We start from the raw sequence: 16,387 nt of genomic DNA, 5'->3' as shown, positions 1-16,387 counted from the left end.
AGGGGTTGGTGTGGGAAAACCTAAATGTGGCAGTGTGGGATTATGGAGGCCCTGTGGTACAAAGGAAGGTGCCTCATCCACACCACGAAACAAGTGAAGCGAAACATTGCAGACTGCTGTTAGCATTTTGAGCTGATAGGGTTTTTTCCCCTGTGTGCACGTTTGTGTGCTTGTACATGGTTTAATTGGAATACTGCTGAGAGGTTTTTAAGGAAATGTAGCTATGCTGAAATAGTGGAGATTTTTTTTGTTTAAATCATTACCTATGATTTCCTAGTTAGCAGGTCATCAACTTCATTACTTAAATTCCTGGTGTGGAATCCTTTGAGTGGGTAATGAATACTCAGATAAAAGTGGAATGTCCCTGTATGGTGTAAACAAACTAAAATGTTCAACTTAATTGGCCCATTTCGCCCACTGTTGGATAATTGGGTAGGTTATTAAGGGTTTGGCAAGGCAGTTCAGTTCAGTGGAAATGCTCAAGCATCCAATTGGGATTTCTACACCATCAGATCAACCCATCTGGACAGAAGATTGCGCCCTCTTCACTCAGTTGACAGACGAAAGGTCAAGTGTTGTGCGTGAAGAACTATTTCTCACATAAATTGTATTGTAAGATTACTTGTTTTAATATGGGGTGTCTATATGCTATTTTGTTAGAATGTGGCAGTGGTGTGGATAACTTCCTTTTTTCTCCCTTTCACTTTTGAAATTCAGTTGCAAAAAAACAAAACGATAGTTTTACTGTCCTGGAACAGCTGGGAGGTGGTAATATGTACAAAATCTTCATTTGAAAGGTGGAATTAAATGTACATAGAAATAATTCTCACTCTGTACCACTGAGATTGGCCCCTACAACATGGAACATGAAGAGAAGAGACTGTAGGGATAAAGACCCTCCATGACTAGTGGACCGAACTACCTTCTGTCCATGTGCTGTGTCTGCTGATATAGAAATGTTGACCAAGATTTTTAAAGAAGATTATTGATCATGGGTACCTCAGTTTTGGATGCTTCATCATGCAAGTTATCCCCTTATTATCTCAGTCTGCAGTTCCATTGTTCAGTTTTTGAGGCCTGTAATTTTAGCTCAGAAAAGTTTTGACTCTGTCAGTAGTGTTACTAGACAGCCCCTTATGTTCTGTATTGTGGAAATGATGAACTGAAACAAAATGTTGCTTTAGCTGACTGAAAATTTATTATTTTTTTTCAGTATCTGTTGTACCATGCTGGAAGCCATTAGTGTATATTAGTAAGTTCTGTATATGATATGGATAAAAGAATGAAGTTCTTGGTGCTGTGGAGATGGAATATAAACAGCTGAGAGAAATACAATGGCTGACAGTGCCCCATATGTTCTGGATTTATTGAAATACAGTTTTCAGGCAGAAATACAGTTTTCAGAAATACAGTTTCCTCTTAATGTAAAGAGGAAATAATGGATTTACTGAGTCGTGAAAGCTTAATTAAAATAAGAAGGTGTGGATGATCCACAGTGTTAGATTTAGTATAATGCAGCATCCTTTAGTCTAATTGTTTGCCCTTTTAAGTTTTGGAAAAATCCCATCTTCATTCTCTGTTTTAGTTTGTGCATTTTTAAAAAAAAAAAAAAAAAGGAAAGGCTGTAAATGTTTTTCATCTTAAATTGAATGCATGTAGTTTTGTTCTTGGATTTGGCGATTGGCAGCAAGTTGTACAGGATTTTAGAAAAATACCACCCTATCAAGAATAAGGTTGTATAACCAGCCTCTTCCTATACATTTACGGTCTGGATTTATTTTATCATCAGTAGGAAAAATGTTTGTACTCAATATGTTGTCCTTAAAACAAAACAAAATATCATTCCACAACAGAGCAAGATTTTTGGTTGCTTTTCATATACAATAGATAAATGCTTGGCCATCAATCTTTTTTTATTTATTCAGTTTGTTTTACATTTCTGTAGCTACATATAGTAATTTTTTACTCCTTTCTCTTCCTGCTTCCTCACAAAGTATTATATGGGCATCTTAAACTATAGTATAAATGCAAATACATTTAACTGGAACTAAATTTTCTTCATGCAATAGCAATCGTCTCGGCAAAATCTGTTTTTTAATTTTAGAGTCTCTCTGATTACCATGGTGATGATATAACTGAGTATAGTCAGGAAACAGTGATACATATCACGAGAGAAATTCACCTTGGTAGAAGTGCACTTTCTCTTCTCCTACCACTAAAACAGTATATATGGTTTGTAAATGTTTTTAAAGGAAGCTGCCCAGGCTAGATTAAAAAGGTGATTAAAAAAAGTTTTTCATTGGACTTTTAAACATTTTAAATTAAATACAGGCTTTTAAAATTTTTTTTAAAATAAACCTATTTACAATTAAATTGGAGAACCTATGTTAAGGCCTAAGCTTACTATAATCTATTACAGTAATTTTAAAATTGAAATTTAAAAAAGTATTAAGTAGTACATATTTGCTGCCAAGTCACTGGCTGAGCACTTGGAACCAGAGTTAGTTGAAGTGCTGAAATGGCTTTTAGTAGCAATAGCCTCTTCTGCAGGTTCAGAGAGAATATTTTCTTCATTTCTGTTCATTCAGCTATTTCAGTGCAGTGACTAGACCGTTCAAAATTAAGTAACAAATGGGAGTTGGAAAAGTTTTTTATTTCCTCTTCCAATCTGTGAATAAAAACTAGGGTTGAGAAGATGAGATCTAGTTCTAAAATTGTGAAGGACAATGGTGACCAGGAAAAGTCAGTTAGTTCGTTAACTAGAGATGTTACTTCCTTTCTCAATACATTGATTGGTTTTAAATGCAAAACATGTTTTGATAAACCTCCTTTATTTACCCAATTAAAATAATTTTAAAATGCTGGTTTTGTGCATTAATTGTTTGAATTTCCCTCCAAATAGAGCTTGTCACAAATCATAAGTAAAAAATAAATCACGTCGTAAATAATAAATGCATCACACCATTTTCTGACAAAAATAATAATGTAAACATTAAGAATTAGGAAAAATTAAGAATTTGAATATGTGTAAGTTACACTATATAATTACTTTAAATAAATGTCTATAGATGTGGTAGAACCTTCTGGTTAAAAAAGAAAGACCAGATTTACTGTAATGGCATCATCATGTTTTAATGATCACCAACCAATGAAAATTAACCTTTAGGAAAATAACTAAGAAGTACAAATACAAAGCAGGTTTCAAATCAGTGATTCAGATCAGGGTTTCCTGCTTGCTGATTTTAAATCATGATTAAAATAGGTGTTTTTAATTAATCCACTCTGAAACTACTTCCAGCTTTTGAAGTTTAATTGTGTGGTTACATTTTTCATATTAATTTTGGCTGAACCTCCAGTTATTCTCTTAGTGCCATTAAATATTTTTATCTGATGATTATGTGTTGATTGAGAAACTTCCATGAGGTTTACTGGGCTAATAAAACTGCCCTCTTATCTCCAACTCTCCTGCTCTTATTTCTGTTCATACCTGTGATTAGAAGCAGTAATTTGACTGACACTTAAACTGTAAGCCTTTGAGGAAACTGAATAGCTTGGTAGAATGATAATGGGATATACAGTATCTTGCCTTCACATCACTTGTTCAAATCGAGCATGGGCTGATAATTTAATGATTGAAAGTAGTTACCACCAGCCAGCTGTCAGATCTTGTCAATCCAGTTAGATACCATCTACCTCATAATTGGTGCCCTTGTTGGCAGTCTCACTAGAGGGGTGGAGGCCCAATTCCCCTTTTACCCTTAAATGGGGTTCGTTTGCATCGGTGGTTAAGCACATTGCCAGGACTGTTGTGGGAAACTTGCACTGCTGTTAACAGGAGTTAAATATACATCACCACTCTCAAGTACTGTCACTCTGGAACCTTTCATGATTAGTAAATCAAGATAAAAATTATTTTCTTCCAGTTTTTCCCCTTCTCCCACTAAAACCTTGCAGCCTTTAATGCAGATCATACTTAACAAAATTGCATTATAGCAACCAGAGAAGGAGTATTGCTTGTTTTATTTCACTTCTCTTCCTTTCCTTGCTTTCTGTGGTTCCACTCTCCTCCTCCCCCACCCTTTCCATCCCCCCCTCCCCCCAAAAAAACAAAAAAAACAAACAAACTCCAACTGATTAGAATCTAGGGCTGGCAAGGTCTGTTTAGTGGAGCTCAACTTCATTGTTGATCCAAATTGTCTAGCTGCTCATCAGCAAACTTGCTAATATGGCCCATATTAGAATAAAATGCTATTTAGATTAGGTGACTGAGAATGAACTATCACCACATCTCCTAATTGCGGTCCAGAAAACTACATGAATTGGATCATAGTGTTATATTATTACTTAGCTTAATGAAGTACCAGAAACCAGTACCTGTGTGCTTAGGCTGAAAGACTTTTTCACCATGATCTGTGCTTTTATTTACAGAAAAAATAACAAACACTTAAGTATAACCACATAACTGATAGAACAATCAAGTGAAGTAGCTTCCTACTCTTTATGAACCTTTCCATATAGGGTCAGGCTTAGATAAGGATCACAATTCATTTTATGCACTGCATGTTAATGGTTAAATTTTCAAAAGTGCTCTGCACCCAGCATCTTCCATTGTTCTCAATGGCATGTTCTCTTTGAGGGCTCTTGGGGCTGGAGGATGTTTAAAAATCTGGGCACTTTATTTAAATCCAACCACTGGGGTATGTGGGGGGGAGAGGGAATGGGAGGGGGGGCAGTGAGAGGGTTGGTAATCAGTGAGACCTTGGAATTCTGCTGTTTTAAATTATTATGTGATGTGTTAAAAGACTTGGACAAATTCTGGTCCTGTTATAACCTGTGACTAATTATGCAAACTTGAAAGCTTTTTAATAGCCATTTGACATATTTTTTAAAACTCCATTATTCTGGGAGTACTAGTAGGTCAAGCTTCATTGTCATAATTTTGGATTTCAACTGAAAGCTACATTATAATAGTCTCTCACAATGTGTGAACTTGAGTTTCCTCATTTTAATTAGGTGCTAATATATACCTGTCTGACTCAGATGGAGGCATGTAAAAGAGCAGTTATGATTTGATATCCGAGATCCTATTGCAAAATATAAGGAAATAGAAGATTTTATTTAGTGTGATGTTGAAACATAAACATGACCATTAAATGAATCAGCTTGTTTTTCTAGCAAATTGAAGAGTAGCAGTTTTTAAAAGACAGTTCATTGATAATTAAATGTGCTAGAGTGAAAGTACTAGAAATTGCAATGTCCTTTATCCAAAGAGCCACTGGTCCAGTACATGTTCATACTTCACAATACTGTCCTGCTGCTATGCTTTTAACACTGATCAGAAAAGTTAGAGTATTGTTTGTCCCTCATTCAGTTGTTGACTCCTTGGTTCGAGGGAGTGTATGGATATTTCTCCAACAAGTTATGCAACCAGCAACTCCTTTCCACTCAAGAAAAGACTTTGAAATGAGGCTGGCTGCTCATTGTATATCTTACAAATCCTGATCCCAAAGAAACTGAGCCTATACCTCAAGCCCTAATCTTTGGTCAGGAATGTGTCTCCAGAGTTCATGGGAAGTGGTGTTCAATAACTATCTTTTACAATGTCTGCCTTACTTTAGTAGTCCTCTTAAGTAAATGCAATTTGCCAAAATGAGTTTGACCTGTGCTAGCAACTGAATGTCTAGTGGAAATGTATGTACATTTTTGTTAAGTCCTACTTCATCTGTTTTCTAAGCAGAAGCTAGGTAGTGATACCAAGGAAGGAATGGCAAAAATGTAGAGGTATTAAAAAAAAAAATAACATTCAGAACAGAACACTGGGTAAAGGGGTGTTTGGAAGTCAGCTACAGTGTTTCATACATGTGAGGTGAAGTAGAACAAGCTGCTATTAACAAAAAAAAATAAATAAAACAACCACACGCACAAATTACTCAGTTTGAATCTCATGAGGCCAGATTCATAATGACTGATTTCAACATAGCAGAAACTCGAACTCGTTGCCTTCCACAATGTTTGTATTGCATTTTAGGGATAGGTAAGGATCACATAAAAGGGGAACCTGGGATGAGAAGAGAGATCGTAGCAATGTGGCCAATAAATGAGATTCTTAATGGCCCTGCTTTTAATTAATATTAAAACAATCTAGTGTAATAAATGATGATAAAAAGAACTCTGGTAATATTTCAATTTTTGATACTATAGCTATTCTTCAAGTGGTTGAAAATAATAGTAAAGCTGGAAGAGATGGTGGCGTAGAGGCTTGGTAATGGATCACAAACCCTTTCAGTTCTAAATTTGTGTCAAGGTTGGAGGTGACTTGAATTATTTATCAGTAGTTTGGCATGTGTGAAATGAGTTGGTAATCTCAATATGACTCTGTTTGTGCAGCATTTTGAAAAGGTAACTACTCCTTGGCACTTTTATAGTGCTTTGTTAGTGGAGCTATATACCCGTCACAGCTAGCATCTGTTGGCATTCTGGCATTAACGGATTGGCCAATAGAAAGTGAATTGCCCTCTGATGCTAATGCGCTGTTCCATGAATAAACAGAAGGCTTTGTTCAGCAGTGCTATCACTGTAACACCTTTTCATAAATACTACACTACTTAAACATAAAATTCAGAACAAAAGTAATTTTAATTATATGTGAGCATGTATTTTCTTCCTCATACCCTATTAGGCAAGCAGTAGTTAAAGGATCCCTTCCACATCCTTTTGCTTTGACATTGTTTGGGGACACATTGTACTGGACTGACTGGAACACTCATTCTATCTTGGCCTGCAACAAGTACTCTGGGGAGGACCTGCGTGAAATACATTCCAACATTTTCTCTCCCATGGATATCCATGTTTTCAGCCAACGGAGGCAGCCAAATGGTAAGGAGTCTTGCTTTCTTTTCTAGCTGCAGGTTGGAACTGATCTGTAAAAGTCTGTTTTGCCTTTCTGTTTGGGGACAGGAGGAAATTGTGAGGGAGCCGGATAGCTTCATTTGCTTTGATGCCACAGTTTCCAAAGAAGGGAATTTGGGAATAAACCCAAAGGGACACTGAATATTCTTTACGTTCTTTAACATTAATAAAACATCTCACCCCTCCTCCTCCTCCTCCTCCTCCTCCTCCTCTTGCCTGCCGTAGTGATGCTGTGCAGCATTCCTTTTTATTTATTTATTTTTAATGGGGCCATGTGCTGGAGATTTAAACAATACGAGACTTGTATTTTTTCTCTCTCTTGAGCATTACCTGAGAAGTCTATGTTCCTGAATGGAAACTATTGTTGATGCGGCTAATGGTGTTAAACAGGACTAGCTCTGTAGTCTTAACCTTTTAGTGAATTTATCTTGCTTGCATTTTGTATTTTTGTACATGCTGCTGGTTGTTTTGATGCTGAGCGGTTTGTGAAACTGGTAAGAGCACAGATGAAACAAAAATCCTATGTAGAGCCAAATGCCACATTTTCAAGAAAGGAAATATGCAGTGTCTTTGCAGTTGGGTGCAATAATTACCCACTCTTAATGCTTTGAATTAACTTTTACTTGTTCTGTGTTTTGTTATTTCCTCCTTTATCCACTTTCCTGTCACGGACTCTTACGACTCAAAAAGGCTTATGCCTCCTGACAGGTGAGATGAGGTCATTTATTATCAGAAACATTAATCTGTGATTTATATTCAACAGCTACAAACCCATGTGGAAGTAATAATGGTGGCTGCTCCCACTTGTGTTTGATGTCTCCTATCAAGCCGTCTTATCAGTGTGCTTGTCCCACTGGTGTGAAACTCCTTGAGAATGGAAAGACCTGCAAAGATGGTAGGCTTTGTTTTTGAAAGATTATTTTGGAATAAACTTTACGTAGTTTCTGCAAGAAAGGTGTTTGTCCATTTCATTTGATAATGCATATGAAGGGGCTCATGGGTTAGAAATATTATTATGGGAAATAGTATGATGGAATAACTTACGCTTTTCCAGTACAGATGTAAATTATAGGGAATGTTCCCTGAAGACTTGCATATGCCTGGAAAATTTCTAATTGTGTTCTATTAATAGGCTCGTGTCTCTCTTTTTTTTTTAAAAGAGAAGGCATGGTCTCATGGCTAAAGAATAGGTACCGGAGACAAAATATTTGGGATGTACTCCCACCACTGCCACTGATTGACTGACTGTGTGGCATTGGACTAGCATTTTGAGCCATGTTTTTCTCATCTCTAAAAAGGGAGGTAACAGCTACCGCATATATTGCTTCTTAAAGCAGGTCTACACTTAAAACGCTGTATAGGTGCAGCTGCACCACTGTAGCGCTTAAGTGCAGATGCTCCTATGCTGATGGGAGAGCTTCTCCCATTGGTGTAGTTAATCCACCTCCCTGAGAGGTGGCAGCTGTATTGACGGAGCAGCTCTCCCACTAAGATAGCCCTGTGTACATTGGGTGTTAGGTTGAAATAACTCTGTTGCTCAGGGGTGTCGGCTTTTCACACCCCTGAGCAACATAGTTATACCGATATAAGTCTGTAGTGTAGACCTGGCCTCAATGAATTAATGTCTGTAAAGCACTTCTGTTATTATTGTACATTAAATATTTTTATCCCTTCTTGATTAGTGAGATCCAACAAATTAAAGTGTCTCTTTAATGCTGCTACTTATCCTACCCATGCATACCTAACATCGGCATTCATCTGATGAAGTGGGTATTCACCCACGAAAGCTCATGCTCCAAAACGTCTGTTAGTCTATAAGGTGCCACAGGATTCTTTGCTGCTTCTATCATAGGTTGAAACTTTCACACTCACGTACCGAAAGTTAGGCACTTGAATCTATATTTAGGCACTAAAATAAAAGTGGCAGTATTTCCAGAGGTGTTGAGCACCCAGAGGTCTAGCTTACTTGTTCGGGGAAATGTGACTGATCAACATCCCTCCCTGAAAATTAAGCGATGTTTACTGAAGTGCCTAAATATAGATTCAGGTGCCTAACTTTAGGCACTCATGTTTGAAAATCTAAATAATTTTCAACATTGGATCAGATTGCTATAATGATCCTGATGTCAGACACCTGAAGAATAAGTATCAGGATCAAATTAACTCTTGTAAAACAAAGAGCCTTTTTTCATGCAGACTCTCTCCCCACTGAAAAGGTAGCAAGAGGGAGGGAAAAACCCATAAAATGATACAGCAGAATTAATTTTAAATAGCATAATTTGAAGAAAAATTTTTTAACGTACTTTGTATGAATACCCTTTTATATTTAATTTGACATTTTGTAGGACTTGTCAGCTGCTCCTTCAGTGTTTCCTCTTATCTCATCCTATTTCACTCCTTCTCCTGATTGTTTAACATGGCTAGATGTGTCTGAGAACCTTATTAAATTAAATTGCCTCTTTTACATAGAGCAAAAAAGCGTAAAGATTCCAAAGCAGGCTTGCAAAATTGTCATGAGGAATTGCCAGCCCATGCAAAAAATGTACTTTCCCACCCTTACCATGATGAACAAGCTAATGATGTTTTTATTGCCTGTCAGAATAAATTATCTGAGGCAAGTGGATGAAGAGAATTTATTTTCTTAAATAAAAATCTCATATAATGATTTAAACTCTGATACTGGAATCTGGTATTCACAGCCGTAAATTTATCAGCTTATTTCTTTGCCTGGTTCATGATGAGTCAATTTTTACTCCATTCTCTCTGTAAGAACATGACACTGAACCATTAGTGTGCTCCTGTTTAGACATACAGCATAGCTCTTCATATCAGTGGTTTTATTTATTAAGAATCACTTTAAAGCATTGTGCTAGTGAAATGTAGAATATGTGCAGCAGAGACACTTGGATGATCGTATTGGTATCAAGTTGTGTGACCCTCCTTTTCTCTGCCTGTGGCACACTATAATTTAGTCTTCTGAGGGCTATAATACTTTGGTCTAATTATGGTTGTTTGGTGTTTTGTGGCCTCTGATATACAGGAGAGCAGATAAGATGATCTGGTGGTCACTCTGGTCTTAAACTCTGACTCTGCCTGGGTTAAGCTCTCTGAATCATCCAAAATAATGGGCTCACCTTTTAGGAGGTGGAATGGAAATTAAAAATGGAAAATCCATTTCCTTAGTCAATACGTGCTGTGTACCCTTCTGCTAAAGAGGATTAGAGTAGTCAGTGCAAAACAAAGTAAAAATGTATACACCTCAAGCCTTGTGTCACATTCTAGGATGTCCCACTATGCTGAGCTAATGCCCCAGTATGCATCATACTGATAAATCACAGCTGCTAGGGGAGGATAGGCTCAAAGGGAACCAGGCAAGGCCTGTGTGTTGTGTATGGTCCAGCTTTCAAAGTTGTTATGCTTTGCCCAGAGGTTATATAATAATAAAAAGGTATCTTTGACAATCGTGCTCTTTCTTTGGGGTGGGGAAGGTGACAGAGACTTGGGGCTGCTGTGGGTGAGGGAGACAGGACTTTTCTGAGCCCTGCAGAGCCAGCTCCAAGTAGCCTCTAATTGCTTTTGGTAGTTGTGAAATGTCAAAACTGTGAATTTTTTGGGGTATAATAGTTAAAAAGAGCAGGCCAGCAGGATTCCCAAGAATCTAAAAGAAGTAAATCTGTTCTTGTTTATGTGTAGACTTCCTCTTTGTGGAATTATGTCCAGTTCTGGGCACCGCATTTCAGGAAAGATGTGGAGAAATTGGAGAGGGTCCAGAGAAGAATAACAAGAATGATTAAAAGGTCTAGAGAACATGCCCTATGAAGGAAGGCTGAAAGAATTGGGTTTGTTTAATTTGGAAAAGAGGAGACTGAGAGGGGACATGATAGCAGTTTTCAGATAGCAGTATCTAAAAGGGTGTCATAAGGAGGAGGGAGAAAACTGCTTCACATTAGCAGCGAAGGATAGATCAAGAAGCAGTGGGCTTAAACTGCGGCAAGGGAGGTTTAGGTTGGACATTAGGAAAAAGTTCCTAACTGTCAGAGTGGTTAAACACTGGAATAAATTGGCTATGGAGGTTGTGGAATCTCCATTTCTGGAGATACTTAAGAGTAGGTTAGATAAATGTCTAGACCATCCCGGATAGACAGTATTTGGTCCTGCCATGAGGGCAGGGGACTGGACTCGACCTCTCAAGGTCCCTTCCAGTCCTAGAATCTATTAATCTTTTAGGCTGCTTACTGATATTAGTGAAATAAATTGACTTTCCATTTTTACTCTGCAGTTGGTCTGTTAATGTGTCTGTCCTGGAAAGAGTGAAACTGAACACAATGAATTAAAAAAAAAAAAAAAATCAATTTTTCCCTGTGAGCCAGATCTATTCAGTAAATTTCAGTTGTGCTGAAAAAACCAAAAAAAAAGCCGAATAATTAAAGTTTCAGCCGAGGTTTTGAATGTAACATTTTTGACTTTGCTGGGAAAAAAGATGATTTCCAGTCAAAGAGTAGTGAAAATGAGGAGAGAGACAATGCTTCTTTCTTTCAAGGCAATTTTATCTTCTAGTGATGATCTGAGCAAGAATCGTGATAGTTCCGAAACTAAATAGTAAATTGTTTCATACTGAAAGGAATACCTCTGAGAAGCAGAGATCCTTATTTTTCTGGTATGTTAAATTAGCGCACTGGCCAGAACGGAAAAGATGTGGAGGGTGAGTATTGTGTGCATGTTTGCAATGGTTTGGCATTGACAGATGATCCTTGCAGCCAAAGGTGAGGCTGGCTGACCCTCCTTGAGCAGTTTCCATGACAACTAACATTTTTGAATAGTCCCAGTTTATAGCAAAATATTTTTTCTAGTGTTGATTTTTTTTATTTTTTTTTTAAATCGCACCTTAGAGGAACTTCATTTTTTCTGACTATTCAGAACAATACCTTTTTCTTTTTTTCCCCTTCCCTGTTTTGGGTAGATTCCATAAACTTCTCTCCAGAGTATTTTAGGAAGGGTTGATGTATGAGCTGAGATAAACTTAGTTAGTTCTCCTCATGACTACTAATACTGACTGATCAGTCACTTTTAATTTCCACTCCCCTTCCAAAAGAAAACAGTTACCTAATTGGGACTTTGGCTTTCTTCCAATGCTAACACTCCTCCAACATGTGGGTGAAAGTTCAAAAATCCCCATTACTCAAAGAAAAGAGAGGGAGAATGACCTGTTTGCCAGCCAGCAGTTCCTCAATTGATATGTCTAAGGCCTACTGAGCTATTTTGAGCATGCAACTGCTATAGCCAGTATACTGGGGTAGGCAACCTATGGCACGCGTGTCAAAGGCGGTATGTGAGCTGATTTTCAATGGTACATACTGCCTTGATCTTGGCGACTGGTCCTGGGGGCTCTGCATTTTAATTTAATTTTAAATGAAGCTTCTTAAACGTTTTAAAAACCTTATTTACTTTACATACAACAATATCTTAGTTATATATTATAGACTTACAGAAAGAGACCTTCTAAAAACGTTAATGTATTAGTGGCACGCAAAACCTTAAGTCAGAGTGAATAAATGAAGACTCAGCACACCACTTCTGAAAGGTTGCCGACCCCTGCAGTAAATTTTCCTACACTGTCATTGTACTACTGATACTTCAGCTTGCTGTTCTGTAAAGCACTTTGGGCTGTTTTTCAGTATGACATAGATCATATGAACCTAATTCTGTTGACACTCTGGCTATATATATATGCTGTTTATACAAGCTGTTTGACATATTTCATTTTTTTTAATGGTAAAATTTGGGTTTGTTTTAGAGGCCTACTGCATTCTTGTTGATCTTGGGAAGATGTCCTTATTCATTCACTTGCACTCAGTGTCCTTATGTGCACTAGACTTTCTTATAATTTCCCACTTTTTCTTCCACCGATATAGTTTAACTGTTGGCCCTTGGAAAGGAACTCTGCAGTAGTTGCCTTCACTTAGTGAGGAGATGCCACATTTTTCTAATGTAGCATTGTTGGTTTTTTTTGTTTTTTTTTACACAAAGTGTGAACCTTGCGTTGGTCTTCCTGTTCACTGTCAAGAAGAGACATTCTTTATCCCATCCATATCTAGCAACCCTTACACTGAGTTGGTTTCTTTCTGTCTTGGCTTGAGGACAGCTACTAGAACTCTGTATTTCCTGTTGCAGTTTAAGACTACCCCTTGGGGAAAAAACTCCTAAATTCTCTGCCTCCACAGCCTGTAAACCCTGAATCCAGATTTCCTTATACATATCAAGAATCTTAACTTTAAAATTGTTCCTTTTCCCAGCTCCTTGAAACGAGAGAGAAAATTGGCCATTAATTTCTGGACACTTGTCCTTTTCCTCTCCAAATTCAAGGCTCTTGTCATCTAGAAGAGAAATCTTGCTGAGGTTCTCTCTCTTCTCTCCTTCTGTAGTAGCAGGGGCAGACTGACAGCAACTGGTACAACAATGGGTGGGATAAAAATCAAGGGAAAGATTTTTTTAGGAGCAGAAAGTTTACTCAAATACGTAATAATTGTATTGAGAATGTATTCATTACTTATGCGTAATAAGCACAGTGAGACTATTAGACTTGTGTTAGGCCTGGGTCTTGTTATTTATATAGTCCTGGACCAATACCAAGAAAATACTGTTAGCCGGAGGGACCAACAATGGTTTTAAAGTAAAATAATGTACAGATCACCAGGGCAAGAAGCAGATGCTTTGTTTATACCATTGTAAAGCTGGAATTCATTGTAAAGCTTGGCAGGTCATGACACACTTGACTTTAAAATTATGTCATTGCAAGTATCAGCTTGCTTCTTACATTCTTTCCCAGATCTCTCCACCACCCCATGTGTTTACATTAGACTTGATTATCAGTAGCGACTTTCTAGAGAAATATTAGGCGTAGTAGAGCTTACAATGCACTGCAAGCTTGCAAAGCCAGCTTTGAAAACTTTAGCCTATTTTTATTAAGCAGTTTTAAACATAGGTGCCCTAGAGTAATGATATTTGGACACCTAAATAAATGGCTTGACTTTTCAAAAAGTACTGAGCACCCAGTGACCTAATGAGTACCTAACTTTTATTTATATAAATTTTTTTTGAAATAATAGAATCATAGAATATCAGGGTTGGAAGGGACCTCAGGAGGTCATTTAGTCCAACCCCCTGCTCAGAGCAGGACTAATTCCCAGACAGATTTTTGCCCCAGATCCCCAAATGGCCCCCTCAGGGATTGAACTCTCAACCCTGGGTTTAGCAAGCCAATGCTCAAACCACTGAGCTAGCCCTCCCCCTCCCAGTGTTTTGTCTTGGTCACCAACTTTAATCACGTATAAACTATTGGGTGCTAAAATTCTTGTAAATTGTGAGAGAGATCAGCAAGATGGTAATCAGAGGACCTGATTTTAAGAACCTGCCCGTTTAATTTATAGCACTACTTCAGTATTTTTGGTGTACTGTTAAATGCTAACTCTAAATATAGCTCCGTAACACTTGAGTTAAAAAAGTACATTACATTTGGTAGCTCCTGGGTGTTCCCCTCTCCCACTGAAGTCTGAGAGGCATTTGAATCCATTGGTGGTGGTGGGGTTATGAACCATTTTGTATATTCATAAAGAGTTAGCGTCCCAATAAATGATAACTTGAAACCCTGTACACTGGCATGCACAAACCCAGTGCATTTCTGCATTTTTCCTCTTACGTATGCGTACACGGTATGATTTTTCCTGTATTGTTCACCAGTGGAGGCAGAAGTTTCTTGGTTTTGTTTTTGTTTTTAATCTTGTACCAAAGCAAAACAAAAACACACAAATTTTAAGTTAAACTTCATTACTGTGGAGGTCAACGGACAAAAGTTACAAGCCGCCGCTATCCTGAGTAGTTACCTTGGAAAATTGATAGTGTACGTACTGAGTCTTGAAGTTCAGTCGTGTGTGTGTGTGTGTGTGTTTAAATGACCTCTGGAATTGAAATCAACAAAATACTGAGATTTAAAAACCTCATGTCTTAAGCAATCTACATGTTGTGCATATTCCTTTGAACATAGTCATCACAATCCAATGTTATATGAGGCTTTTCAACTGATGTTTTGTACAAGTTTGTCTAGGTTTTAGTTTTGAGTCCTCCCTTGTTTGTTCCTTGATGATGATCAAGGTGGTGATGTGTGGCCCGTGGTCATTCTATAGACATTCCGACTTCGAGATTTACTACTTTTGGTATTAATCAGGACAAGGAGAGCCTGCTGAGGTCATCTGAAGTGATATCGCTTCAGTCTAAACTTCTGATGAGGTGCTTCTCTGCTAATCAATTCCCATTTTCCTAACACAGTGGTTTTCAAAGGCGATATAACTAGCTAGATAAGTTGTCTACTTACAGAGGTGTGGATAATCACTTTAAAGTACGTTTTAAACTTTTTATTGCTTGATTGGCCATGTTTTTGCAGGGTTAGTTTTGTCTGATGAATGGAATGTTTGCTATGCTCCTAGATAAAGACCATGAAATTCTTAGCTCAAAGATCTGGTGTGCAACACAGGTTAACTGAAAGCCAGTAATTTCCTGATATTGAATGAGGTGGTAAAGACAGGAGTCCTAGAGACACAGGTATGTCTACACTTAAAATGCCGTGGCAGCACATCTGCAACTCTCAGTGTAGACAGTACTTCCATTGATGGGAGGGGTTCTTCTGTCGGTGTTGGTAATTCTCCCCCCAAAAAGCAGTAGCTTGGCCAACAGACACATTCTTCCATAAACGTAGCACTGTCTACACCAGGGGTTAGGTCGGTATGTTTACATCACTCAGGAGTGTGGATTTTCCATGCTCCTGAGAGATGCAGCTATACCGTTGTATGTTCTCCAGTGGAGTCCAGCCTGCAGTCTGTTTTGTTGAGTCAAATTATTTTGTTTTCTTTTGTCAATGCTCTGTTGAAATGGAGCTTATTTAGGAACAATCAGGTGGTCAGTTTGTCAATTTTAAGGGAGAATTTCAGCACAGACAGTACTTTACTCAGCTGAAGTCTTTCTGGCAAACTGGCAATAGTTCTTCAAAGTGATCATAACTTTCAGTCATGTGCAAGAAAGTTTTTTAAAGTTACACATTAAAATTACTGTCTGAAATACTTCATATGACCTCTTTTGATCATCTACAAACCTAATGGTAATGCATTCCTTCCACTTTAACTGCAATAGATGATGATGATGAAGATAAAGATTAATCAGTGATTCCAAAATCATATTATTTCTACAATTTAGGTCAAATGGAAGCTTGGATAAAAGGTTATGTAGATTCTGATGAGGATGTATTGGAGAATCTTTTGTTAACTGACTATGAATAGTTGAGGTAGTTGATGGCAAATTGATTACTTGTCAATCTGTTACTGTATACGTGACAATTCAATGTGAGTATGTTTTGACCTTGACATTGAAACAAGATTTATTTATATTTGTGGATATGGTATGTTAATAGACTTCTGTGACACGGTTGCTT

General features: G+C 37.6%; 1 protein-coding gene across 3 annotated transcripts in view; it reads left to right on the top strand.

The window, feature by feature from the left end:
• The window catches only part of LRP6 (LDL receptor related protein 6), a 189,779-nt gene that overhangs the window by 90,195 nt on the left and 83,197 nt on the right, over positions 1-16,387 (top strand). For all 3 annotated transcript variants that reach the window (XM_032803018.2, XM_032803017.2, XM_032803019.2), the window contains 2 exons: positions 6,680-6,876; positions 7,673-7,804. In XM_032803018.2, coding sequence (XP_032658909.1) covers positions 6,680-6,876; positions 7,673-7,804 — 329 coding nt within the window. The remainder of the gene's footprint in view (positions 1-6,679; positions 6,877-7,672; positions 7,805-16,387) is intronic.

Source organism: Chelonoidis abingdonii, chromosome 1 (assembly GCF_003597395.2).
Source record: "Chelonoidis abingdonii isolate Lonesome George chromosome 1, CheloAbing_2.0, whole genome shotgun sequence".
Lineage (NCBI taxonomy): Eukaryota > Metazoa > Chordata > Testudines > Testudinidae > Chelonoidis > Chelonoidis abingdonii.
Note: the sequence above shows the minus strand (reverse complement) of the source record. Positions and strands in the feature narration are given on the sequence as shown.